This window comes from Nyctereutes procyonoides, unplaced genomic scaffold, assembly GCF_905146905.1.
Source record: "Nyctereutes procyonoides isolate TBG_1078 unplaced genomic scaffold, NYPRO_anot_genome, whole genome shotgun sequence".
Taxonomy (NCBI): domain Eukaryota; kingdom Metazoa; phylum Chordata; class Mammalia; order Carnivora; family Canidae; genus Nyctereutes; species Nyctereutes procyonoides.
The window spans coordinates 2,020,379-2,047,083 of record NW_026575121.1 but is presented as its reverse complement, the minus strand read 5'-3'; the positions used below and the strand labels follow the sequence as shown (position 1 = coordinate 2,047,083).

The window sequence follows — 26,705 nt, the reverse complement described above, 5'->3', positions numbered from 1 at the left end:
TGCGCCGGCAAATCAAATCTTTAAAAAAATTCATAACCGTCGCTGTAAGACAACGGACATTCACGAATTCTCACTTGCAATAATTAAGTAATTAATCTTCTGAGGAGGCCAGCTCTTCTGAAGGAAATCATGGCGAGATTACAGGAAGGTGCGGTCACCTTTACTTACTCATATGCACGGACTTCTTTCAATAATAATCTGAAGCGGCATTATTCAAAGTAATAATATCCGGATACTCCATACTGTTTTAGTGAATCCTAGATTTCATTTAGAGCCACAACCTCTCACAAGTTAAAACTCTCCAGTTTACTTCAATGACGAAATCTTCCAGTTACTCGTTCTCAAGGATTGGGCAGGCCGTAAAGTTTGGCTTTGTCGTCGTCTCATGGAAGTCATAACCAAGCCATTTTCTCGAACAGCCTTCCTAAGTCGCAGTAGCTAGACCTGAGGTACGCAGGGAGCGTGTCCCAGGACGAGGACGACAGCAGGGGCCAGAGGGACGCAGCTACAAGCTGGGGAGTGCTGGGCACTGCTGCGGACCCCAGAAGCCAGGAAGGGACAGAGAAGGGTCCTAACCCAGAGCCCCTGCAGAAAGCCCCAGGCCCGCACCCCGATTTCTGACTTCTGGCCTCCAGAAATGTGCAGCAGCAAGTTCCTACTGTTCTAAGCCACCTGGTTTGCGGTGCTGTTAAGGCAGCTCAGGAAATGAATGAAGATTTGGGTATTTCTTATTTGTCACAAAATACTCTCAAATCTAACACTGTTACTGTCCGGTTTGTTACAGTGGAAGACGGATATTAAAATACAATGAGAGAGTAATTCATGATTTGCCTCCATTCTGGCTGATGTGCAAAAAATAGTTCAAATTTAAATTTAACCACACAGAAAACAAAACTAGGAAATTGAGAAACTTTTAGAAATAAGTTCTCCAATGTTTTATCGTATTTGATAGCAGCTTTTTTTATTGGTTACAAAACCTAAGCCCATATACAAAATTAGGAACACATTTAGATGCCTCTTTTGAAAGAACGTTTTAGTCTTTTTTTAACTGAGTTTAAAAAAAATAAAAACAATGCAATTTTTCAACACTGTTCTGAAAACTTAAAAGTGCAGCAATATACTTAGTTTCCTGTGTCTACGAAATGGTGCAATTCCAATTCCAAACTGATAAGGTCACAACAAATTGAATCAAGCAAATGCACACATATGTCTGCACTACTTGATGCTAATGTTCACTTATGTTGTTAGTTCGCACTTAAAACACAAGAGGAAATAGGAATCGGCACAGTAGAGGCCCAATTTAATCTCAATGTGTGCAAAATTTAAAAGGTAACTGTAAGGAGTATGAAGAGTCCAGAAGAAACTAACCTGGAAGGGGTACAATTCACAATATCGAGAAGATTTGGACTTTAAGGGTTTCACCGAAGTTTGTGACCTTAATTAGCTTTGACTTTGTTATTCCTACTTTTAGTGAACACCACACAGTTTCAAAAATTTCGACTACAGTGTCTGAACAGGATGCAGTTACCATATGAAGCTTTAACTCAAAATTTGGATAAAGAAAAAAAGGCACAATGAACTTCAACTCAATTTTATGTGCACAAGAGTTGAAAAATCTGAGCCACCTTAAAGAGAAATTGATTCTAAAATTTATAAAACCTATAAATAATCAGAGGCCAAACCACTATATTAAAACAGATTCTCTAGCAAGTAAAAATCTTGCAGTTTAAACATACGCTTGTATCCATTTCAGATACAAGACAAAACTCACTCTTTAAAGTGGCTCCACCTTGGCAGATACATATATTTGTAATGAATCACACCTGCTATGTGTTGTTTATCAGTGAAAACACCCCAGCTGATTCACAAAGCTCTGATGGCATCGGTCTCATCTTCATCACAGTAAATACACCCCCCACTGGATACTAAATTAGTTCAGATTTTCTATCCCTTCACATCAATGCATTGGGAAATTATACCCAGTAAACGATAGCAACAAAACCATTTCTGTGACAGCATAAATTGTTCAGTTTAAAAGTTTTCAAATCCATATCCTTTCATTAATAACTGGGTCAGACAATTTACCAAAAGCAAGGACTTTACATAGTAATACCAGATTTTGCAGGACTGCTGAAAGATCACTGCAAATCAGGTTTATGTCAAATAACTGCAGATTACTCCTCTACACAGATCCTTGTCTGAATCTTTTAATATGTGAATATGCTTTTAGAGTAGGATCTCAATTAACTTTCCCAATACTCAAAGAATGAAGTTTTATAACACTTCTAAATAGTTGCTGGTTTGTTGCCAACCACATTATCAAAAGCACTGGTTACTAAGTAAAAAATATTTTAAGACTAAATTACAGTAAACATGAAAGCTCCACAGTTTAAACCCAATATAAATCAACCATATCCAATTATCAATTTAAAACAAAAAGTATTAACTCCTGAAAGCTGAAAGCAAGATTTTTTTTAAATATCACTAATCGGTATTTTTTAGACCTTTGTTTTTTGTTTGTTTTGTTTTCTTTATGGTCAGGGACTCTTGCTTTCAACTTCACCAGAAGTTCAAGTCCGTAACAGGTTGCAGCTCAGGTAATATACCATGCACAGCATTTGATTACTTCAAAACAGCAGGAACACACAGGCTGAAGTGAGTGGTCAAATAGGGCTTGCTGTTCTCAAAAATTAGGTATAATGGCGAAAGCATTACCATCCATAGCTAAAGTTCTTCCTCCAACCCTGGCTTCTGAGGCAGATAATAAACACATCAATTACTGGTAGATGAAGCACAGTTTTTTTTTTTTTTTTTTTAGACTTATCTGTTTTAATCAATAACCAAGTTTCTTTTTTTAAGTTACTTTTTTGTGTGTCAGTTCCACCAATGAAAATCATTTGGCTTGTACTTTAAAATCTATTCTTCCACATAAAGAATATGAAAATATGTTTGTGGAGGACAATGATGGAGGCTCAGATCAGACTGCACCTCTTGAAAGTCTTCCAATGTGTATATGCATCATACCAAAGTGTCTTGATCCACAGCGCACCGTTTTCCAAAGGAATATCAAGTGGGCAGCTGACATGCCACCGCTACGGAATATTCTAAACTGAAGACTGCAGTTGTCAGCGTGTGGCACCGGGGAACAGGGAAAAATAGGGTAGTTGAGATTGTTAAGGAGAATTCTAAAACAGTTTAGGAAATCATGCATATGCATTTACAGTCCATGTGATAGTAACTTTTGGCAACTGCAAAGTGACTGAGACATGGCTTGCTTTAGAAGCATCAAAACGAAGAGGCATGTGTGTTTTGGAGCCTTTTGTTGTTGTTCTTCTTGTCATTTGGTAGCCGTCTGGTGGTGCTTCGTATGAATTGGGAAAGATGCTGCACTCAACTGAACTCAGAAATTAAATTCTTTTGTTTGAAGGTTGGCTGTTGGGTCAAAGTTGTAAGTACCTCCTTGTGTTGCTTCAGGAATGAGGCTAGGATCTTCATCAATCTATAAAAAAGCACACAAAAAATATCCTTATTATGTTAAGATACTAGATGTTATGGTATAAGCAAATCTTTCTTCTTATGAGAGAATTCTATACAAATGTTGTAATCTTTCTTCTTTTTAAAGATTTTATTTATTTGACAGAAAGAGTTTGAGAACATGAGCGGGGGGGGGGGGTAGGAGAGGAGAGGGATAGGCAGGCTCCCCAGGGAGAGGAGAGGGATAGGCAGGGGCCACACAAAGGGCTTGAGCCCAGGAGCCAGAGATCATGACCTGAGCCGGAGGCAGACACTTAACCAACTGAGCCTCCCAGGTGCTCCTGTTGTAATTATTCTCTACGTTTCAATCAATAAATAAAAACAAGTAAATCAATAATAATATTAATAAATTTAACTTTTTTTGAGATTTATTTGAGAGAGAGAGAGTGGATATGAGTGGGGGGAGTGGCAGAGGGGGGAGAGAATCTCCAGCAGACTCCCCGCTGACTGTGGAGCCCAACATGGGTTCAATCTCACGACCCTGAGATCAGGACCTGAGCCCAAATCAAGAGTCCAAGAGTTGGATACTCAACCAACTGAGCCATCCAAGTCCCCCCAGTAATTTAACAATTTAATTAAACTGAACACATATAAAAATTGCTCCATTCTTTTTTTTTTTTACCTCCTCCCTCATCCATGCCTCATTCTTAAGTTTCTGTATCTGTAGATTTATTTTACTCATCTCAACACACATCATTTCTATAATTACAGTTGACCCTTAAACGACACAGGAGCTAGGGGAACCAATCTCCTTCCCAAAGCAGAGTCAAAAATCCAAGTATAACTCCTGACTCCCAAAACTTAATTATTAATAGCCTACTGTTGACTGGAAGCCTTACCAATAATATAAACAGTTAACATATTCTGTACATTATATGTATTAAATACATATTAATTAATTTAATTAAATTAACTACATATTAATTAAATACATAAAAATATTTATTTTTAAGATTTTATTTATTTATTCATGAGACAGAGAGAGGCAGAGACACAGGTAGAGGGAGAAACAGTCTCCCTGCAAGGAGCCCGATGCAGGACTTGATCCTGGGGCTCCAGGATCACGCCCTGGGCTGAAGGCAGGTGCTAAACCGCTAAGCCACCCAGAGATCTCCAATACTGTATTTTTAAAAGATTTTTAATTTATTTATTCATGAAAGAGAGAGAGGCAGAGACACAAGCAGAGGGAGAAGCAGGCTCCTTGTAGGGAACCTGATGTGGGACTCGATCCCAGGACCCTGGGATCACGACCGGAGGTGAAGGCAGACGCTCAACTGCTGAGCCACCCAGGTGTCCCTAAATACTATATTCTTATAATGAAGTAAGCTAGAGAAAAGAAAATGTTACTAATCATAAGAAATAGAAAATACATTTTTTGGAAAAGATTCTATTTATTTGAGAGAGAGACAGAGAGAGCACAAATGGGGGGAAGGGCACAGGGAGAGATACAAGCAGACACCCTGCTGAGTCGGGAGCCCCACATGGGGCTCAATCCTGGGACCCTGACATTATGACTTGAGCCAGTCAGATGCTTAAAACTGATTGAGCCACCCAGGAGCTCCAGAAAATACGTTTATAGTACTGTACTGTGTGTGTGTGTGTGTGTGTATATATATATATATATATATACACACACACACACACACACCTATATTTGATATATATATGTTTTACATACATATACCTGTATTTGATACATATTTTTTTTTACATACACACACACACCCCCTATTTGATTATTTGATAGTTTGGTAATTATACACACACACACACACACACACACACACACACACACATACATATATGTATATATATAAATATAAAATTATATATTATATAATAATAAAAATTCTACCTATAAGTAGGCCTTTGCAGTTCAAACATTTGTTGCTCAGGAGTCAACTGTAGTATTTCTTCCCATTTAACAGATTACAAGAAAAAAAAATTTTTTTAAAGTAATCTCTATGCCCAAGGTGTGGCTCAAACTCACAACCCTAAGATTAAGAGTCTCATGCTTTACTGAATGAGCCAGCAGGTGCCCCCTCAAAGAACTGTTTTTATATTTTTACCTTATAATGATGTTTCATACACAGTATTTAAAAAAAAATGATTGATGGAAAATAATCATTAATTTTTTTAGATTATTAAAAATAACTGGAAATGCCACTTCAAGAGCATCTGATAGAAATATATTATAAAATTGTCCTATTAATGATAAAAGGAAAATTCTTAGTAAATTTAGAGTATGTACATATTTTAATGTACATGCAGGCATACCATACTTTAATGTATACTTACATCATCACCAGAGAAATATTGATCTATGATTTCAAAAGCTAATTTATATATGTCTTCATTTTCATGTTGCTGTAAAACTTCGATTTTCTCCAAACCTGGTAATAAAAACAAAATCAAATTCTTAGGCATACACACATATAAAAACTGTGTTCATACTAACAATGGAAAATCTGAAAGAACTCAGAATACCTTCCCACCATTACCCAAAGATGACAGTTTTCTAAAAAACAGATAAAACCCTGGGCTGCTCTGGTTGAGGACGAGCATCCCACGAATTTCTTCCTCTTAGATACCCTTGAGGTACCCTGGTATCTGAGGCAGACAGTTAAAAAAATCCACCTAAACGCTCTATTTGACAGATGAGGAAGCTATGATCCAGAGACATAAGGGGTTTACTTCGGGTTGCGTGGCAAGTTAGTGATTGAACTTGAACCAAGGTCTCCCCAGACCGTTTTAATGGAAGCACTTCATCTTGTATAAGTAGTTTTTAATGTTTCCATTGTTTTCCAAATGTTATTACTTTTATAAAACAAGTTTTCAGAAACTTCATGATTAACTGATATAAACAGAAGACAAAGCTTTAAATTTGAAGTAATTTCTTTCAAGAAAAAATCAAACAGGGTGCTTATATCCTATAGCCACAATGAAATTGGGAAACAACTTTTCACAACTGTAGAATGCCTTCATTTCTGTTCCCAATATATTTACTTGATGCATTAGATGCACAAGTCTATAAATTTGAATTCTTAACAGTACTCTTCCTTGAAATATCGTTTTACCTAGGTAATTTTGAAATAGTTGCATTTTTTCTTTATATAGTAATATAAAAACCAGAAAAATGGGAATATAAGTATCAAAGATAATGGATGTAAAGTTCTTTATAAAATTATAAAATACTAAGTAAATGTGTATCCTAATTATAAGTATACACTCCCAAAGACCAAAGCAACTACAATGATAAAAAGCCAAAGACTAACAATTCTGCAGCTTAAACCTTCTGGGGGTAATTGTTCTGAATTAGACTATAATGCTAATTTCAAATTATCTCAAAATATCTTAAAACCAGAACGAGCAGTGAATTAATAGTATTAAGATCTACTTCTATGATCATAGATAAAACTCCTTAACATCTCTAGGGTAATTTCTTGTTATTAAGAAAATACTTCTAATCTGAATATTTTATGATGCTGTTTTGTTTGCTTTGTCTTAAAAAAATAAACTGGGTCGTATAACTGTAGATAATAGTCAACACAACATAGAAAATAAAACATGGCAACAGAATGAATTAATTTAAGGTTTAGACAACTTAGTACATATGGAACAGCTACCTTTAAAAATAAAACTTTTAAATATGTTTCATATGTGATTACCAGAGAAATAATACAATATTTCAAATCACAGTTTTCTCATTAAAATTTCAAAGTAACTTCTGTGGTAGTAAGTTCAACATGCAGCTCTAACAATCCTAAGACTGAAATAAAATAGCTAGATGACTCTGAAATCATTAACCTTTTCCAACAATATGGAATAGTATTTCACCAAGTAAGGTCCACAGAATCACATGATATTAGGTGTAGCACAATAAAAGGGTTTCACTGTCATGGAGTCTAAGAAATGCTGAGGTAAACAAGAGCTTGTAAGTTTCTCTACGGTACCTGTTCCCAAGCTTTTATTTTTTTTTTTATTTTTTATTTTTTATTTTTTATTTTTAAAAAAAAAATTTTTTTTTATTTATTTACGATAGTCACACAGAATGAGAGAGAGAGGCAGAGACATAGGCAGAGGGAGAAGCAGGCTCCGTGCACAGGGAGCCTGACGTGGGATTCGATCCTGGGTCTCCAGGATCGCGCCCTGGGCCAAAGGCAGGCGCTAAACCACTGCGCCACCCAGGGATCCCTGTTCCCAAGCTTTTAATGTGCTCTCTCGCCCTGTGACTTCAAGAGGAGGATTTATGTTACCTAAAAAGCAATGTAAACCTCTAGGAAGGTCACAGAGTTTTTCCAACATACGGACGGACTAATGCTTGCTGGAAAATCCTCCTGGAATGCGAACATAGCAAACAAAGGATAGCAACATACTTTGATGATGGAACAGCAATCTTTCCTGACAGCTTTCTTCCTGATTAGTTGTCTTTAAAGGAACTAATGTTTTGGTGTTCCAGGCTCAACGATTTTTCTTTAATCTACTCTTACCTCCACATTCTTCTATTATCTCAGCTATTGTGCTTGCTTCATCACCAGCCATTATCAGAATGTTTTTCAGACCATCCAGGACCACCTGAACAACTTGAGAATCTTTTACAGACAGTAAATTACAGAATGGTGGTATTACATTCTGCTGTACAAGGTATTCAACCTAGGCAACAAAAGAAAAATTTTTATTTATATAATTATCTTTTCCCTCAAAAAGAACACAGCACAGGGCTTATAAACAATCGGCAGCTCCTAAACATAAAAGAGTAGTATACTTTCCAATATTAACAATCCTAACAGTTTCTCCAAACTCACTTGATCTTTTCTGCCACTTATCGTTAAGTTGCTAATTGCCCAAGCAGCTTCTTTTTGTGTTCCAAAGTCCCCCTGATGGTTAAAAAAAAAGAAATGATTACATGAATTTTTTATTAAAAAAATCTTGGTTATAATATATTAATGTACATGATAAACTCCATAATAAGACTGACCTTAGCAAGCTGATGAATAATCATAGGAATTAATCCAGCATCTATTACAGCTTGAACTTGTTGTTGGTTGCCTGCTGTTATGTTGGAAAGGAACCACACTGCTTCCTATAATTGAACAAGGTACAGGGTACTTTTGTTTGAAAAATTATTTTTAATGTATTTATATTTTTATTTTAATGTACTTTACACATAACAAAATCACTTGAGTTGTATTAGGGGGAATGCATATTTAAAAAGCAATTAAGTGACACAGTATCTCTCATTTTAAACAAGTTACAAGGAAACTTCTATCCATCATATTTGGGCCCCATTAAACTAGCATTTATCTACCCACTAAAATATATGCCTATACAAGCTAGGCATTTTAGACAATGGTAATATGGCAATGAACAAAACAGACAAAAAACCTTTACTTGTGCAGCTTACATTTTTGGTGCTTAAACTCCCTCTAAAAGATAATGACAGAAATAAATTTCTTTTTTTTTTTTAATTTTTATTTATTTATGATAGTCACACACAGAGAGAGAGAGGCAGAGACACAGGCAGAGGGAGAAGCAGGCTCCATGCACCGGGAGCCTGACGTGGGATTCGATCCCGGGTCTCCAGGATCGCGCCCTGGGCCAAAGGCAGGCGCCAAACCGCTGCGCCACCCAGGGATCCCCAGAAATAAATTTCTTAATAGTCTGTTAAAACTACTTCTAAGAAAGGAGAATTGCTTTCTTGTAAAATATTTACTTGCAAGATGTATTTAGAAATTAAGTATCTAATTAGTCTAGAATGGGTCTATATAACAAATTTTACTATAACCCTAAAGGATTTATAAGTCACAAACCAGCAGGTTTTATTTTAGTCTTAGTGTCAAATGTTGTCTCTTCTTCTACAATTAAAAAGTTAACTGCATATTTATTTTGCCATCCAATGTGGTAAGATCTTACTAATTGGTAAATCAGTGTTTAGAGTATATGGGTGTTCACTCTAATATTCTTGCAAATTTCCCAAAGGTTTGAAAAATTTCAAAAATGCACAGGGAATATGGGGTGCCTCAGTGGCTCAGTTGGTTAAGTGTCTGACTCTTGATTTTGGTTCAGGTCATGATTTCAGGGTCTTGGGATTGAGCCCCATGTTGGGCTCGGTGCTCAGTGAGGAGTCTGCTTGGGATTCTCTCTCCCTCACCCTCTCCCCGCAAATTGTGCTCACCCACGCACACTCTCTCAAATAAGTAAGTAAATCTTAAAAAAAAAAAATGCTGAGGGAACAAAATCGAGTTTTATTCTACTTTGAGGGTCCCATAATGATCCCAAGTGCAAATAACACAAATGCTCAAAGGTGAAAAACTTCTGAGGAGACTTAACTGGCTGCTGAGGCTTAGTAGCTATCTATGCGAACCCTTTCTCTTTCCCCAGTGATAATTTCACTTAGAGCTTATCGAACACAGGCCACAGGCCAGAACTTCTCTGCACCCACTTCTGTCCAGCTTTCTCAGCTCTGTTTCCAATTATGGAATACATTTAGCTGTAAAAATCACCTATATTACTGAAATTTCTACAGTAAAAATTTAACTGGCCCAGAGTCTAAAAGACTCTGCCCTCTTTCCCTTCATTGGAACAAATGTATTCATAAAATGTACTTTTTGACAATATAGTTTTCTTAAGAATCCAACAGTTGAATTATAGTTGAGTAACTATATATAAATATAGCTACGACACAGAAGAAATGATCATTTTTGCTGGTTTTGGGGATGCTGGCATTTTAGGCAGAAAAAACTACATTAAACTAAATGCAAATCAAAACCACCAGACATCGTTTCACAGCTACTAGGGTGGCTATAATAATAATTTTAAAAAAGGAATTGGAACCCTCATACAGTGCTTGTGGGAATGTAAAATGGTACAGCCACTACGGAAAACAATTTGGCAGTTCCTCAAAAAAGCTAAACATAGAATTACCATATGACTGGGCAGTTCTACTCCTAGATATATACTCAAAAGAACTGAAAGCAGAGACCCAAATAGACACTTGCATGCCAGTGTTCACTGCAACATTATTCACAACAGCCAAAAGGTAGAAAAACTCCCAAGTGTCCATCAACAGATGAATGGATAAACAGAATGTGACATATATGTACAATGGAATACTTATTCAGCTATATAAAGAAATGAAGTTCTGACATATGCTCCAACATAGATGAACCTTAAAAAAATTCTGCAATGTGAAATAAGGCAGACACAAAAGGAATAAAGAACTTAAGTATATATTTAACAATTAATAATAAGGTTGTATCTCAAGTTTGAAATTTTTAAAAAAGACTTTTGATCCTTTAATTTAGGCACTCTCTTTTGGTCCAATTTAATTTCATAAAGAGATTAAATTATGATCTCTGTTTATAAAAGATACCAGCCATCCAATGAGAGATTTCATATGTATTCTCACATACTGGCTACTATTTTACTGGTTTTTGCTACCACCCAATCTACTTACGTAAAAACACTGATTATTTTATCAGGGCAGCACTTATAATAAACTACAGAGGTGTTTTGAAGTAATTCTCATCTTAACTACAGTGGTTTTGAAGAAAATCATGATCAAACCAAAGCAACAGAAAACAAGGGGACAGTTGAAAAGAAATATATAGAGAGAAAGAAATGCACCAGTGAGGCTATTATATGCCTTACCTTATTTATCTTCTCTTTTGGGTGTGATAGGAGATTTGGAAAGTGTGACAGGACATCACAGTTGAGAACAACCTGGGTCTGCTCATCAGTGCCAGTCACTATGTTGCCAACTGCTCTGAGTGCTGCTGTCTGGGGTGGGGAAAAAATACTTTCTATAAATTTGTTTATGATGAAAGGATTTTGTATTTTTCATAATCCCAAGAAAATGTAAAAATGCAAGGGGTGAATGACTGACACTGTATTCTTAGACAAAGTACTATGTAGAACCGAGAGGCAATTGTGAATTATAAACAGGTCTTATAAAAAATGGAATTATATAGAAAAACTATGAAAAACTGCTGAAAAAAGATTTAAAAAATACAAAGAAAAGAAAATGTAAAAAGTAAAGGTTCATTTTAACAATTGTCTTTTTATCTATTACTAAATTGTACCACAGAAATATTTTATTAAAGGCTTGGGATGGGCACATATTTCCATCTAGACAGTCACTTTTGCAGAAGTGGAATGAATATCTATCAGCCACCCAACAGTAATTAGAGTGAGGAGGAAGGAGAGAGGAGGAAATGCAGTTTAGGATGCTGTTGCAATTATCTGGAAGGGACAAAAAGACCCTTTTTTTTTTTTTTTGACAAAAAGACTCTTGAACTGAATCAGTGGCTCTAGACACATAAGGAGTAGATAGATTTGAACGCTATATATATAATAAGAATTAACAGGACTTTGTAATGGAGGGGAAATGAAAAAGGAATCAAGGTTTCAAGCTTGGGCTGTGTGGTCTATTGAAAGGAGATATATAAAGACGGGAAGGTTTGTGGGAGATGATGATACATTTTAATTTTGTCTGGTCAAAATGGCAATGGGATGCCTGAAGGAATTCTTGGAGGAGATGTCTAAGTGCTCAAGGACAATTGGCTATTATGAGTCTGAAACTCAGTCTGGGTCAGATATAGCTTTGGAAACCAGCAAAATCAGATGCAGTAAAATAGAAGAGAAATATGGAAGATATATGCACAAAGAACTGAAGCCTGGTTGTTCAAGTTTTAACAGATTACATATCAAACATGATTCTATACAAGTGAGAAAAATTTTAAAATACTTACTTGAACTTTCACTTCCTGGTGGCTCAGAAGGGGCACAAGAAATGGTACAACCCCTGAGTCAATAACCATCTGTATCTGCTCATTACCTCCATCTGTCAGGTATGATAAAGCCCAAACAGTATCAACCAGAATCTACAGGAAGTAAAAAAAAAAAAAAAATTACCAGTTTAGGTATTTGTTTGAATGCTTAAAATACATTAACATACATGAGAGGTAGTGACATAAAAAGTAATTAAACTTTATGTTTTAGCTGGTGGCAAAAATATTTGCTTACCTGATTAAATCTACTAGGCAGCAGAGAACTCTCCCAATGCCTACCTCAGATCATTCTTCACAAAAATGAGACACAGAAAGAAGTCTGAGACAACTTCTACCCTAATTTCTGCATTTATATATTAGACGGATGAATTTAAAAACTGGCAGGGAGAGATCCCTGGGTGGCGCAGTGGTTTGGCGCCTGCCTTTGGCCCAGGGCACGATCCTGGAGACCTGGGATCGAATCCCACGTCAGGCTCCCGGTGCATGGAGCCTGCTTCTCCCTCTGCCTATGTCTCTGCCTCTCTCTCTCTCTCTCTGTATGACTATCGTAAATAAAAAAACAAAAAACAAAAAACGAAAAACTGGCAGGGGGCTCCGGTGGTTAAGTGTCCAACTTCTGATTTTGGCTCAGGTCATGATCTCAGGCAGGTAGATCAAGCCCCACATCAGGCTCCATGCTCAGTGGAGAGTTGAGCCTGCTTGAGATTCTCTCCCTCTCCTTCTGCCTCTCTCTCTGCTTGAGTTCACTCACGCTCTTTCTCTGTATCTCTAAAATAAATAAATAAATCTTAAAAAAAAAAAAACAGGCAAAAAAGTTTTTCTCTCTGCCCAAGCTGAGTACCTAATAATTACAAGGAAACACTATATACAGAACAAGACCAGATGTTTCAAGTCTATCCAAAAAGATACCAATGATTTTCAAACATATTCAACAATATAATTAATTTTTCAAGTTATTAAAGTAAACAGACAAAAGAAGCAAGTTGGCGTTTTAGCTTTGGGGGAAAGTTTAATTATTTGCAAAGCCCTTGAAAAAGGCCCTCAAAAAAAAAAAAAAAAAAGAAAAAGAAAAAGGCCCTCAAGTGAAGAGCAGAGAGTGTAGGCCATGCCCTAAACCCATCTGATTTTGCAAATAATATAAAAGCAAAAGAAAGCCTCAGGTTTGTTGACTTTCTCAAAGTCAGAGAGTTCACATGTAAGCACAGGTCTTATCTCATGTAAAATCTGGAGATGTTTCTTACTAAGGTATCCAAATTAAAGAATGCTGCTGCTGCTTTAAAATAACGCTACCTGAATTAAAATCCATATACATATGTGTCAAAAAGTATAGAGATGAATAAAAACAGCAAATAAAATCATATATGGAGGCACCAGGGAGGCTCAGTTGGTTAAACATCTGCTTTTAGCTCAGGTCATGATCTCAGGGTTCTGGGATCGAGCCCCACATCAAGCCTGTTTCTCCTTCTGCCTTTTCCCCCTGCGTGCACTTTCTGCTTCAAATAAATAAATAAATAGACAAATAGATAAAAAGAGACAAATATATAAATAAGTAGATGAATAGATAAATGAATAGATAAATAAATACAGAGAAAAATAGATAAATAGTTGAATAAATAAATAGGTACATAGATAAATAGGTAAATAGATAAATAGATAAATAAAAAGATAAATAGACAAATAGATAAAAAATAAATAGATAAATATACAAATACATAAATAGCTAAATAACTAGATAAACAGATAATACAAAAATAGATAAAAATAAATAGATAAATGTATAAATAAATAGATAAGTAAATAAATAAACAGATCAATAGAAAAAGAGAAATTAGGTAAGTGCATTAAAAAACAGATAAAAGATAAACAGATATATAAATATACACAGATAAATGCATAGAGAAATAGATATACAGATAAATAAATGAATAGGTAAATAAATAAATACATTAATAGATAAATAGAAAAATAGATGAATAGATAGACATATAGATAAATAGATGAACAAATAGATAAATATATAAAATTAGATTAATAGATAAATGCATAGAGATATATAGAGAAAAATATATAAATAAATACATCAATAAATAAAGATATGAATAGATATATAGATAAATAGATGAATAGATAAATACATTAATAGATAAAAATAAATAACTAGATAAATAACTAAATAGAAAAATAGATACATACATAGACAAGTAAATAGATAAGTAGATAAATAAAGGATAGATAATAGACAGATAAACGATAAATAAATAGATAAATTAGATAAATGCATAGATACATAAATAGAAAAATAAATAGATGAATAGATAGATGATTAAAAAAATAGAAAAATAGACATAGATAATACATTAATAGATACATACAGATAATTAGATAAATAAATATATAGACAAATAAATACATTAATAGATAAATAGACACATAAAGATAATTAAATAGATGAATAGATAAATACACTAATAGATAAAAAGATAAATACATAGATAATCAATAGATAAATAATAGATAAATAAATAATAAATTGATAAATAACTAGATAAATAAACAAATAAATAAGTAAATTGATAAATAATCTTAAATAAAAAACACACATAGCCCATACCATCAGCATTATTAGGCATTAGAGAATATTACAAATTACCTGTAAGAAAAGAAAAAATTAAATTCTAGCTTTTGTCTGGGCCTCCTGCCCCAAGCCTGTGTAAGACTTGAGAGAAGATGAGAGGGGAAGAGAGTAAAGTGTTTAAAAGTAGTATATCCTAGTAAAACTATCTCACGTTAGTAGGATAGAGACCATGTAGTTCCAAAAGCCTACAATTATTTATTATCTGTCCTTTTCAGAAAAAGCTGCTGATACTTCCTGCACTAGAGAATGAGCTTCATTCAACTAAGAGCTGCCTGAGAAAATACTTCATTATAGATCACAGACTAACATAAATGTGGGATAAGGTAGAAGAATAATTTATAAATTGTGTATGTTCTGAAAAAAACAGAAATACTGCAACTTCAAAAACGGGAGGCTGGCAGGGAGATATGCCTGAGAGTTGAACCCACTTACCATCCGCCCCCCCAGCCCTAAGGCCTCCCTACTGAATGGTGTCTTCACCTTGTTATGTGTGTGGGCAAAGCCTGTCTACTACCCAGTGGAGCCGTAACAGGTAACAAGATTTATATAGAAACCAGAGTCGCATAACCTAACATCCCAAATGTACAGGCTTACAAATGAAAATAACCTGTCATACCAAGAAGCAGGAACATTTCAACTCAAAAGGAAAAACATGGTCAACAAATGTTAGCACTGAGATTTGAAATTGAAATTATCTGACAAAGATTTTCAAGGAACTATCAAAAACACTGCAGTGAGCAATTATAGACATATTTAAAACAAATAAATACGGGAAATCTCAGCAAAGAAACAGAAGACATAAAGAAGCACCAAAAAGGAAATTGCAAACTGCAAAAGTCAGTAATCCAAATTTAAAACTCATTGGAAGGACTCACTAGTAAAATGGAAAAATGGAAAAAAAAGATCAACAAATTCAAAGATGTATCAATACAAGCCATACAATCTGAATAACAGGAAAACCAAACTTCACGACAGTTGTACAATAACAAAAGGTCTAACATTGTGTTATCAAGAGTCCGAGAAGTGGAGCTAAAATTATTTAAAGAAAAAATGGCAGAAAATGTCCTAAATTTGGCAAATAGATAAGCAGATTAAAAAATGGAGGATGCGGGAATGCCTGGGTGGTTTAGCATCTGCCTTCAGCTCAGGCCATGATCCTGGGGTTCCGGGATCGAGTCCCACATCAGGCTCCCCACACGGGGTCTGCTTCTCCCTCTGCCTGTGTCTCTGCCTCTTTCTCTGTGTGTCTCTCATGAATAAATAAATAAATAAATAAATAAAATCTTTTTTAAAAAAATGGAGGATGCGGCAAGAGGAAAGAGAAAACAGAATAAGTCCTTCAATTATTGTATAGGTATTACAAAGGAGTCAAAAAATACTACTTAAAACTGTCAAACCAGATAGTAAAAGAAACGGGCATTACAAAAGGTGTTAAGTGTAATGGTAACATCAGAGCAAAAAAGAACCTTTCTAAGTACCAAAAATTAAGGAAAAAATAGCACACTAAATAGAAAAAAAAAAAACACAAAATACTATACAAAATAATGTGACAGAGTTGAAATCAAATATATCAAACAATATAAACAGGATTAAGTCACCTATAAACAAGAAAAAGATTCTTAAAATGATCCCCAAAATAGAACCCAATTCTATGCTGTGTACAAGAGACATATCTAAAATTAAGTAATTCAAAAAGGCTAAAAATACAAGAACAGTAAATAGTACATGGAAGTAAAGTTGAAAATCTAGATGAAATGAACAATTCCCTGGGACAATAATTTACAAAAATTGACCTCAGAGGAGATAGACAGCTTAAGGAAGCCAATTTCCATAGCAAAGACTAAGAAAATTATCAAGGAACTAACCCCACAAAGTACCAAGACTCAAAAGTTTCAGGAGCAACACAATCAAATCTTCAAAGATCATATAGACTCAATGTTATATAAATTGTTTAAATTGTTTTAGAACATAAACAAAAAAAGGAAGCATAAAATTAATAACCTAAACTTTAATTCCAAGAATTCTAAATAAAACATTAGCAAACAGGATCCCATACCACACTAAGAAAACCATGTATGATGATCAAGTGGAATTACTTAAGAAATGCAAAGATGAGGGGCACCTGGGTGGCTTAGATGGTTGAGTGTCTGACTCTAGGTTTTGGCTCAGGTTATGATCTTAAAGTCACGGAATCGAGCCCTACATGGGGCTCCACACTCATCAGGGAGTCTCTTTCTCCCTCTGCCCCTCCCCCTGCTCACATTCTCTCTGTATAAGATAAATAAGTAAATCTCAAAAAAAAAAAAAAAGCAAAGATGGTTCAATTTTAGAGATACCATTAATATGTCACATTAACAAATTTAAGGAGAAAAATCATGGCTATCTCCACAGATACTGAAAAATTCAACAGCCATTTTTTTAAGGGGGGGGTGGTAAGGAGCAGGAGAGGGAGAGAGAAGCTTAGCAGGCTCCTGGCTCCACGCCCAGCAGGGAGCCTGACACAGAACTCAATCCCACAACTTTGAGACCATGACCTGGGTAGAAATTAAGAGTTGGACATTTAACTGACTGAGCCACTCAAGTACCCCTCAACACCCAGTCTTGATGTCAACACTCGAAATAGGATTTTATGGGTATTTGCTTAACATAATAAAAAAAACCCTATTAACTTAGGAAACAAAATTAAATTCAACAAAAGAAAAGACTGATAAATTTGATTACATAAAAAGCAAGAAGTCTGTGTGGCAAAATTTATCAATGACAAAAAAATTAGGAAAATATCGGAAATATGTATTACAAATAAAAAGCTAATATCTTTAATATATGAAGAACTCTTAAAAGCTAAGAAAAAAAGACTAAAAATCTGAAAGAAAAACAGGCAATAAATGCAAACAGGCTATTTGCAAAGATTTTAAATGGACCTTAAAACTATGAAATCATGTCCAACTTCATTCATTAAAAAAAAAATTCAAATTAAAACTGATACATAGTTTCTTACCTATCAGACTGGCAAAAATTAAAAATGTGACACCACATTCTACTTGCAAGGCTATGGAGAAAGTCACTTTTGTATGGTGTTGCTGCTGGGGAATACAAAATAGCACAGCCTCTAAGACAAGGAATTTGGGCAGTATATAACAGAATTACAATGCATCCACCCTTTGACCTAGCAATCCTGCTTCTAGAGATTTATCTTCAAGTGTATCTCTAATAATATGAAAATACACAAGACTATTTGCTGCTATGTTATTTATATTTGCAAAATTCAGGAAACACCCTAAATACCTATCTGTAATAGTGTGTTTGAATAAACCATATTCACAAAACAATGTTGCCTTGGCCTGTAGTTTAGGAGGCTGCTAAATAAGATGGAACCTTTTTTCCATCATGTGGTACCTACTACTAGCAGAAGACCACTTTCTAATATACAGAGGCCTAGAAAAATGAAATATTTAAGGTTTCTAAGCTGAGGTCAGTTAATAATTTTCAAAGGAATCTCCACAACAGTATCTGAAAAACTGGTGGGGGAAGATAAGCTATAGCTAAGTCATAGGCCTCTTGAAATTCCAGACACCTCTAGTCTCTCTTTAATTTTGTTTAGTAATATGATTAGGTTTTCACTGAGGATTTCATTTTATTTAAAACATTTTTTTAAAACATTTTTTAATTTAATTTTTGAGAGAGAGAGAAACAGAGTGAGAACATCCCATGGTCAGCAGCAGGGAGAGGGGCAGAGGGAGAGGGAGAGGGAGTGAGAATCTTAAGCAGCTCCCCAGCCAGCGCGGAGGTCAACACAGAACTCAACCTCAGGACCCTGAGATCATGACCTGAGCCAAAATCAAGAGCTGCACACTTAACTGACTGAACCACCAAGGTGCCCCTGAAAATTCCTATTAAAAAGCTCTAAAAACTTTGATAATTCACAGCACACAGTTATCAGGCCACTCCAACTTCTGTTTTCATCAGTTTGCTTTTCTCATTTCCATTATCAGGCTAACAGCTGCTCTATGTCCTTGATGCTTGTAATTTTTTTTTTTTTGATGCTTATAATTTTACCTTTTGTTGCCTTTCCTAATGTTTTTTTTTTTAAATTTTTATTTATTTATGATAGTCACACACACAGAGAGAGAGGCAGAGACATAGACAGAGGGAGAAGCAGGCTCCATGCACCGGGAGCCTGACGTAGGATTCGATCCCGGGTCTCCAGGATCGCGCCCTGGGCCAAAGGCAAGCGCCAAACCGCTGCGCCACCCAGGGATCCCAGCCTTTCCTAATGTTAACTGTCATTTTATACTTTCCCCCTCTACTTCTCTTTTTTTTTCTCTTGGTTTTCCCCTTTTCTTGATTTCCATGCTAAACTACCTGGCTTTTATAGCCACTAATAGTCAGTGACTATACTCTTCTTCCAGCTAATCATCTCATTAATGATATGCCAACAAAATCTTCAGTAATCTTGGGCTTCTTTAATTATTTTTCACTATTCATGTCTATTTTTCTCTGCTAGAAAGCTTTAAAAGGTTTTACTTTAGCCAATACTTCAGATACTTGAAGACTGCTAGAAAGCTAATCTCTAGACACATAAGAGCATACATGCAAAAGACTGATAATTCTACATGATTAATGTTTTGAAATAATAATGGAAACTGGCCTATAAAACCAAAGGAAAATCTCCAGCAACTCAAAGTCTTCCAATAAGAATATGCTCAGCTCAAAGACCATCAATTGATTTATGTCACCACCAATTAATGTGCTAACAAATAATGTCCTGTTAGGCACTGTTACAGAAAACTGCTATTAACATGTACAGCATTTCCTGGAAGATTAGATATCAATGGAATGTCTATGGAATGTCAACTTCATACATGCTTCGGAGACAACTAGACCTGAATCGGGTTATAACTGTGTACTAACATTTAATCCTTATATGCAGTAATGGGTAACACAGGAGACTATGGGTACTCACATCCTACAAATTCCAAAGAAAAGGACTGGCCCTTGATCCGGTCCTTTGAGATAACCTCTGAGTTCTTGGATTATCCTTGCCTGATAACATTGTATGCCTGAGATCTTGGGCAAACAGCTTATGTAACATTGTGATCTTAAGTTGAATATCTCTCTTAGTTTGCTTGAAGTTGTGGGCCACACTGTATCAGTGTGACCATCAGAAGGGGATGGAGACTGAGTAGGTAAGGGCAGTCATGCAGGCTGCCCATGCCTACATGAATGAGCCCCAATGAATACCTTGCACACCAAGGTTCAGGAGGTTCCCGGTTAGCAGTATTTCATGTGTTCATCTGTGTCACACACTGCTACTGGGAAAATAAAGCACTGTCCTTACAACCCTACTGGGAGAGGAGAACTGGAAACCTGCATCTGGTTTCTCCTAAACTCTGGCCTCTTGTGCCTTTTGCCTTTGTTGATTTTAATCTTGTAAAATAATAATGTACATATGTTTACACATGTAAATAGTATAAATATTTTTATATATAGGTATCTGTCCCTGGCACAAAACTCCTGTAATTTCTTAAGTGATAAGAGACTAGGGACACCTCATGTTCTAGTATTTGCCTTTGACCCCTGTCCCTGACAGGATTCCTACACTCTTATACATTCCTCAGTGATAAGAGAACTAGGAGCATCTTTTGTTCTATTGAGGCGACTCTGGATGGATGCTGGTTGCAAGAAAGACCAAGCCCTGATTAGAAGTTTGGAGTTTTCAACCCTACCCCTCATCCTCCAGGGGGGAGAAGGGCTGGAAATGAGTTAATAATTGATCATGCCTACATGAGGAAGCCTGCATACCAATTCCAATAGTACAGAGTTCAGTGAGCTTCCACATGGGTAAATACATACACACTCAGAAGGTGGTATACCCCAATTCCCCATGGGTAGAGCTCCTGCCTTCAGGGTCCTCCTGGATCTTGCCCTTTATATCGTTTCATCTGTATCCTTTATCATGTCCTTTAATAACCTGGTAAATGTGTTACTCTGAGTTCTGTTGGAACATCCAATCTATAGCCAGTTAGTCAGAAGCACAGGTGACAATCTGGGCCTGCAACTGACATCTGAAGTGTGTGAGTGTTAGGGTGGGCGTTGGGGACCTGAGAGAAACGAATGCTTAACCTGTGGGATCTGACATTCTCTCCAGGTAGACCGTACCACAAATTAAATGTAGGATACCCAGATGGTATCACAGAGACTTGCATGTTGTTGTGGGGAAAACCCCTATACATCTGGCAACCAGAAGTATCAGAAGTGAAGTGTTCTGTGTAACAGAGACATACAGAAGACAGACACACAGCTGGGAAGGACTAGGCTTTTCCCTATATAGGAAATAAAAAACTAAGTTTTTCCTAAATGAATCTGTATCCTTTTGCTGTAATAAACTATAAATATGAATGTAATAGCTTTTCAGTGACTCTTTCTAGCAATTCACTGAACCTGACACGCTTATCATCAAGTGTCACGAACAGTCAAGTCTCCACGTATAACCAATCTGCTACAACTGATTAATTTCATTTGCACCAGCAATACTACAATAAGCTAGATTTGAATCAAGTGTTAGGTAACACTCAAAATTGTCTCAGCATGTCATCAGGCCATGCGTGAACAACTTCAAAAAGGGCAGGAAAACCAAATGCTACAGAATCATAGGGACTGCAAACTTAAGAAACACAATAGCTAGAAAGCAATAAACACAGACTAACCTGAAATCAGCCCAGATTTCTTCTCTACTCCTAAGGGTCAATATTTAGTTTCTTCTAATGTCACATCAGCATATTGTAATCTATAAAACCAACTAATTATCTCCACACCCCAACCCAGCTTCTCCAGCATTCTCGTTAGTCAGTGTCTCATAAATTAAGTCGCTTGTGCTATTTCATTCCTCTGCCTGTTGCTATTCTTGTTTTCCGCTGTGTCCTAAACCCTAAAACCCACGTTAGAAAGATGGGTTATGACTTCCTCTTTTCTTACCATCCATATGAAACCCAGCAAATTTATCATTGAAATATTTTTAGAGTCTTCTCTTGTCTTCCTAATATCTAAGCTCTAAAACTGGTGCTAATTTTCTCTCATCCAAACTACAACCACCAATTTGTCTTCTCAATTCCACTTTCCCCTAAAATCTACCATTATCATTCATTCATTCATTCATTCATTCATCCAGAATACAAATTAGACCTTTATTCTTTGGTATCAGCTACATAAAGGATATATGGCTCTTAAAGTGGTATAGGAGATGTTGTGTGATCCAGAAACTGCTAAATTCCTGCCATATTTATCCCCACTCTTTGTTTTTATAACTTATTCTTCCATCTTTCTAGTTTTACCAACTCCTTTGCTGGTTCTTCCTCTCTTGCTGTCACTGCTCAAATGCAGAGAATTTCTCAGAATTCAATGTTTAGCCTTTTTCCCCATATTTTCATGAATCCTTTAAATACTAGTAATTCTCAAACCTGTATTACCTTTTCCTTCTTGGAATATTGCTACGGAGAAACAACAAATAAATCAGAATCAATATCTCTGCCCTACAATAAACTCATCTTTCTCTACCAGTCTCATCTTTTTGCTTTACTCCTGATGGTTATGGCATTATATTATCAATGAGGACTGCTAAATCAGAAACTAAAGTAATTTTTACTTTTCCTTCACTTTGATCCTTTCCTCTTCAAGTTCTACTTATTTCATCTATTAATATTCAAAATCTTCCTCTCAATCATCTACTTCAGACCTTCATAAACTTCTTTAAACCAATTATGATAGCAAAATAAGCTTACTTGTATTCATACTTTCCCCATTCCAAACCCTGAATACCTCTTCTAAGTTATCTAACTATAACAGATATGACATCACTCCTCTATTTAAAAATCTTCAATGACTCTGTACTGATCACTGGAGAAACCCCAAACTGCTTAACACAGGATTCAAAACTCTACAACTTAACTCCTCAGAAAATGTGTTGGGTTATTAACTATCTGTATTCTCCAAACCCTCCAAGTATGCTCCTGAGTCTTAATATCTTTCCTCATATACCTTAAATGACTTTCCACTTAACAAAATAGCACTTGTCACAGTTCTATCACATTAGACGGATTACTTAACTACCTGCCTCTTTTACCACGTTTGTAAGAGGGAGATAATGATGGTACCAATCTCATTTTCATAAGGAATAAATGAGCTAATATATGAAAAGTGCTTAAAATAATGCCTGGCACATTTTCAACCCTTAATGAATGCCGGCTACTCAAATAATCATCTTTGCTACCCCTGTTGCCATTCTACCGCCATCCTTCTCCATGTGAGACTTATTTCAAATGCTACTTTCTCAGTGAAGCTTTCTGGTTGCCAGAAAGCTTATTTTACTGAATTTCAAACTCCCTATCCGTAGGAAATTACAGAAATAGGTTCAGCATAGCAAGTCATCAACAAAAGTTCATTCCTTTCAACACTTTTTACCTGCTACTAATGTTAAGGTCTTAGAAGGCATGGTCTGTATGTCTTCTTTATCTTTGAGTCAACAATTCACAGCACAATTCTGTCTTAGGTGGTTAATAATCCATGAGTATTTGCCAAACTTAACAGATACAACTATAATTCAGTACTTTGCCATTTAATACCCCTGGCTTTCAAATAAACATCATCAGTAGATGGTGGAAGCTTTCATTTAGCTGTAATCATTATGCCATAAGGTCCTGGGGTAAAAGTCTTGAGGGTAGTATCAGATATTCTGTTTATTTTCCCTTTAATCTTAGCTGATGGAATGATTAGAATTAAATTTAGCAGAAAATTCATTTTTTGATATAATTTTACTCCTTCTTGCCTTTTTTTTTTTTTTTAAGATTTTATTTATTCATGAGAGAGAGGGAGGTGGGGCAGAGACACAGGCAGAGGGAGAAGCAGGCTCCATGCAGGGAGTCCGATGTGGGATGTGATCCCGGGTCTCCAGGATCACACCCTGGGCCGAAGGTGGCGCTAAACTGCTGAGCCACCCGGGCTGCCCTCCTTCTTGCTCTTTTTTGACTTTTGCTAAGTCACTTTTATATTCATTTTGAAAATACATTATATAGCTAAATAGGTTCCACTTAATTTTTATGACATTTCAGGTTAATATGTCACGTGCCAAGTTACTTTACTTGCAAAAAGATTCCTTCCCTAAGAGCTTAAAGTTCTAAAATGAACTAGAGGAATGTGGTTCAATGTCAGTAAAGATGCATTTCCTTTATCCCAATGATAAATTACACACATAGACATATGTATTATGTATGTATATAAACAAAGCCAGGATTATAAAAACACAAACATACTACAAATCAGAAAGAGATCTTAGCTGGAACAAGAGAAAACAAATCAATGCTAGATGAACACTAGAATCAATTCTAGCTTCACTGAAATTCATTCATTATTTTTCTCCATGGAAGAGTAACATTTTGCCTTGCTACATGAAGGAGAATTTTCATTTTATCTAATAAAAAACTCTGCCAGAATACAGCTAGTAAATTCTTTTTTTTTTTAAAGGTTTCTATTTATTTATTCATGAAAGCCACAGAGAGAGGCAGAGACACAGATAGAGGGAAGAGAAGGCTCCTTGCAGGGACACTGGGATCACGCCCTGAGCCTAAGGCAAGTGATGAGCCACCTAGGCTCATCCGAAAACGCCTTTGAATTTAAAACTATACTTGATATTCTTCAACACTGTACCTCCAAAAGTTGTCCTGAGAAAGAGTGTGGTTTCAAAGAAAGCACATAAGATCTGCCACTGGAAGATTTCAGTTGTTTTTTTTGTTTTGTTTTTTTAGAAGATCTAGTTTTGAACATCAACTTTGATTCTTCTTTTTGTTTTTTTAATTTTTATTTATTTGTGATAGTCACAGAGAGAGAGAGAGAGAGAGGCAGAGACACAGGCAGAGGGAGAAGCAGGCTCCATGCACCGGGAGTCTGACGTGGGATTCGATCCCGGGTCTCCAGGATCACGCCCTGGGCCAAAGGCAGGCGCCAAACCGCTGCGCCACCCAGAGATCCCTCAACTTTGATTCTTACAAGCTCTGCAACCTTGGATAAATCACTTAATATGTCCCTAAGGTCCAGTTTTTTATTCTGTAAAATGGCAACATAATATCTATTTAAGAATCAAAAGAGTTTTTAAAAGATTTTATTTATTTAATTGAAAGACAGAGCAAGAAGAGGGAGGGAGAGGGACAAGCTGACTCAGCGCCAAGCACAGAGCCCAATGCAAAGACTATTGCAGGGCTCGATCCCATGAGCATGAGGATCATGACCTAAGCTGAAATCAAGAGTTGGACACTTAACCGACTAAGCCACTCAGGTGTCCCTAAAATAAGATTCATAGAAATATGAAGGTCCTTTATAAAGTTTTTACCTCTTTATAAATATTGATACTTAAGACAATCTAACTATGTATGTGAAATCTCTCTAAAGTTAGCATTTTTGCTATCTGAATAACTTAAGATACAAAGTTAATATAACCTTAATCCTATTTTGAAAAACAGTCACACATTGTGGAAGCTTCACAATAAAACATATGCTAAGACAAAGCCTATAAATAAATAAACAAACAAATAAATAACCCTTCCAGTCCCATCAAGAACAGAGTCCCAAACCTAAGCTTCTGCTTTACTTACATTTATGTCCGTATGATATATGAGGACACATAATGCTGGCAAAATCTGAGGAAAAAAGATAAACAATAAATAACAGTAGATTGATGAGTATGTCTTTATAAAAATGAATAACTGTGATACAAAAAGTAGTAAATACTACTTGCAGAGCAAGAAAAGATAATATTAATTTGTTTGAATTTTTATTAGGAAAATGAAAATCTGATTTCAATTCAATCTAAAAAATGAAAACCAAAGTTCAGATGTCCAATTTAAATATCCAAATAAAATCTGGCAAAGATTAATGTACCTTAAAGGAAAAACAGTTGTTTTTAGTAACTTTATGACATATGTCAAGTGGAAAGAATGGAGATGCAACTATACAGCACAGTTATCTTAAAAAAAAGCTGTTTTTTTGTTGTTTTTGTTAATGATTTTATTTTTAAATAATCTCTATATTCAACGTGGGCTTCAAACTTACAACCCCAAGATCAATAGTCACATGCTCTACTGACTGAGACAGCCAGGTATCCCTAAAAAAAGCTTTTTTAAAAACTGTCCTTTTACTTACCTGCTTAAAGAATAAGATATGATTTTATTTAATTAGCTACTTCAGTCAAGTTAAAGGTTCTGACTTAAGATTTAGTAAAGAAGATTATAATCAGTACAAAGTATACAGTTTATTTGCTGAATTTAGGCTTTACAGATCTTTTTTTTTTTTAACTTGGGAGGGAGGAAGTGGGGGTGGAGGAGTCATACTAAGTACCCTTTCCATAACAGCAAAACCCAGAAGCTGGTAAAAGATGTCTATTATAAAGATTCATAGTTAACATTTTTCAACACAGTCAAGTGATTAAAGGTTGCACAGAATTTTTAAAAATTTAAAATACTCAGATCTATTTACAAATTAAATGTAAATAGAAAAGTTTTGTCTTTGTTTAATTAGATCTAACACAAAGTATGTCACACATTTAAGAACACTGATTTTGTCAGAAATTTACGGAAATTTCAATTGGACTTAAAGCAAATTCATTCAAGAACATATATATTCATATAAGTATACTAGTTTTATCTGTAGCAATCTCTTATTGTTTTAGTAGTAAACCAACAATGCAAAACCTCTGAGATTTG

General features: G+C 35.6%; 1 protein-coding gene across 1 annotated transcript in view; it reads right to left on the bottom strand.

The window, feature by feature from the left end:
- Positions 1 to 942: 942 nt before the first annotated feature.
- The window catches only part of KPNA3 (karyopherin subunit alpha 3), a 94,114-nt gene continuing 68,351 nt past the window's right edge, over positions 943 to 26,705 (bottom strand). Inside the window, exons 10-17 of the mRNA XM_055336094.1 lie at positions 25,599 to 25,643; positions 12,285 to 12,416; positions 11,185 to 11,313; positions 8,513 to 8,617; positions 8,340 to 8,411; positions 8,025 to 8,187; positions 5,833 to 5,927; positions 943 to 3,499 (exon numbers count right to left, since the gene is read on the bottom strand). Coding sequence (XP_055192069.1) covers positions 3,401 to 3,499; positions 5,833 to 5,927; positions 8,025 to 8,187; positions 8,340 to 8,411; positions 8,513 to 8,617; positions 11,185 to 11,313; positions 12,285 to 12,416; positions 25,599 to 25,643 — 840 coding nt within the window. The 3' untranslated portion in view covers positions 943 to 3,400. The remainder of the gene's footprint in view (positions 3,500 to 5,832; positions 5,928 to 8,024; positions 8,188 to 8,339; positions 8,412 to 8,512; positions 8,618 to 11,184; positions 11,314 to 12,284; positions 12,417 to 25,598; positions 25,644 to 26,705) is intronic.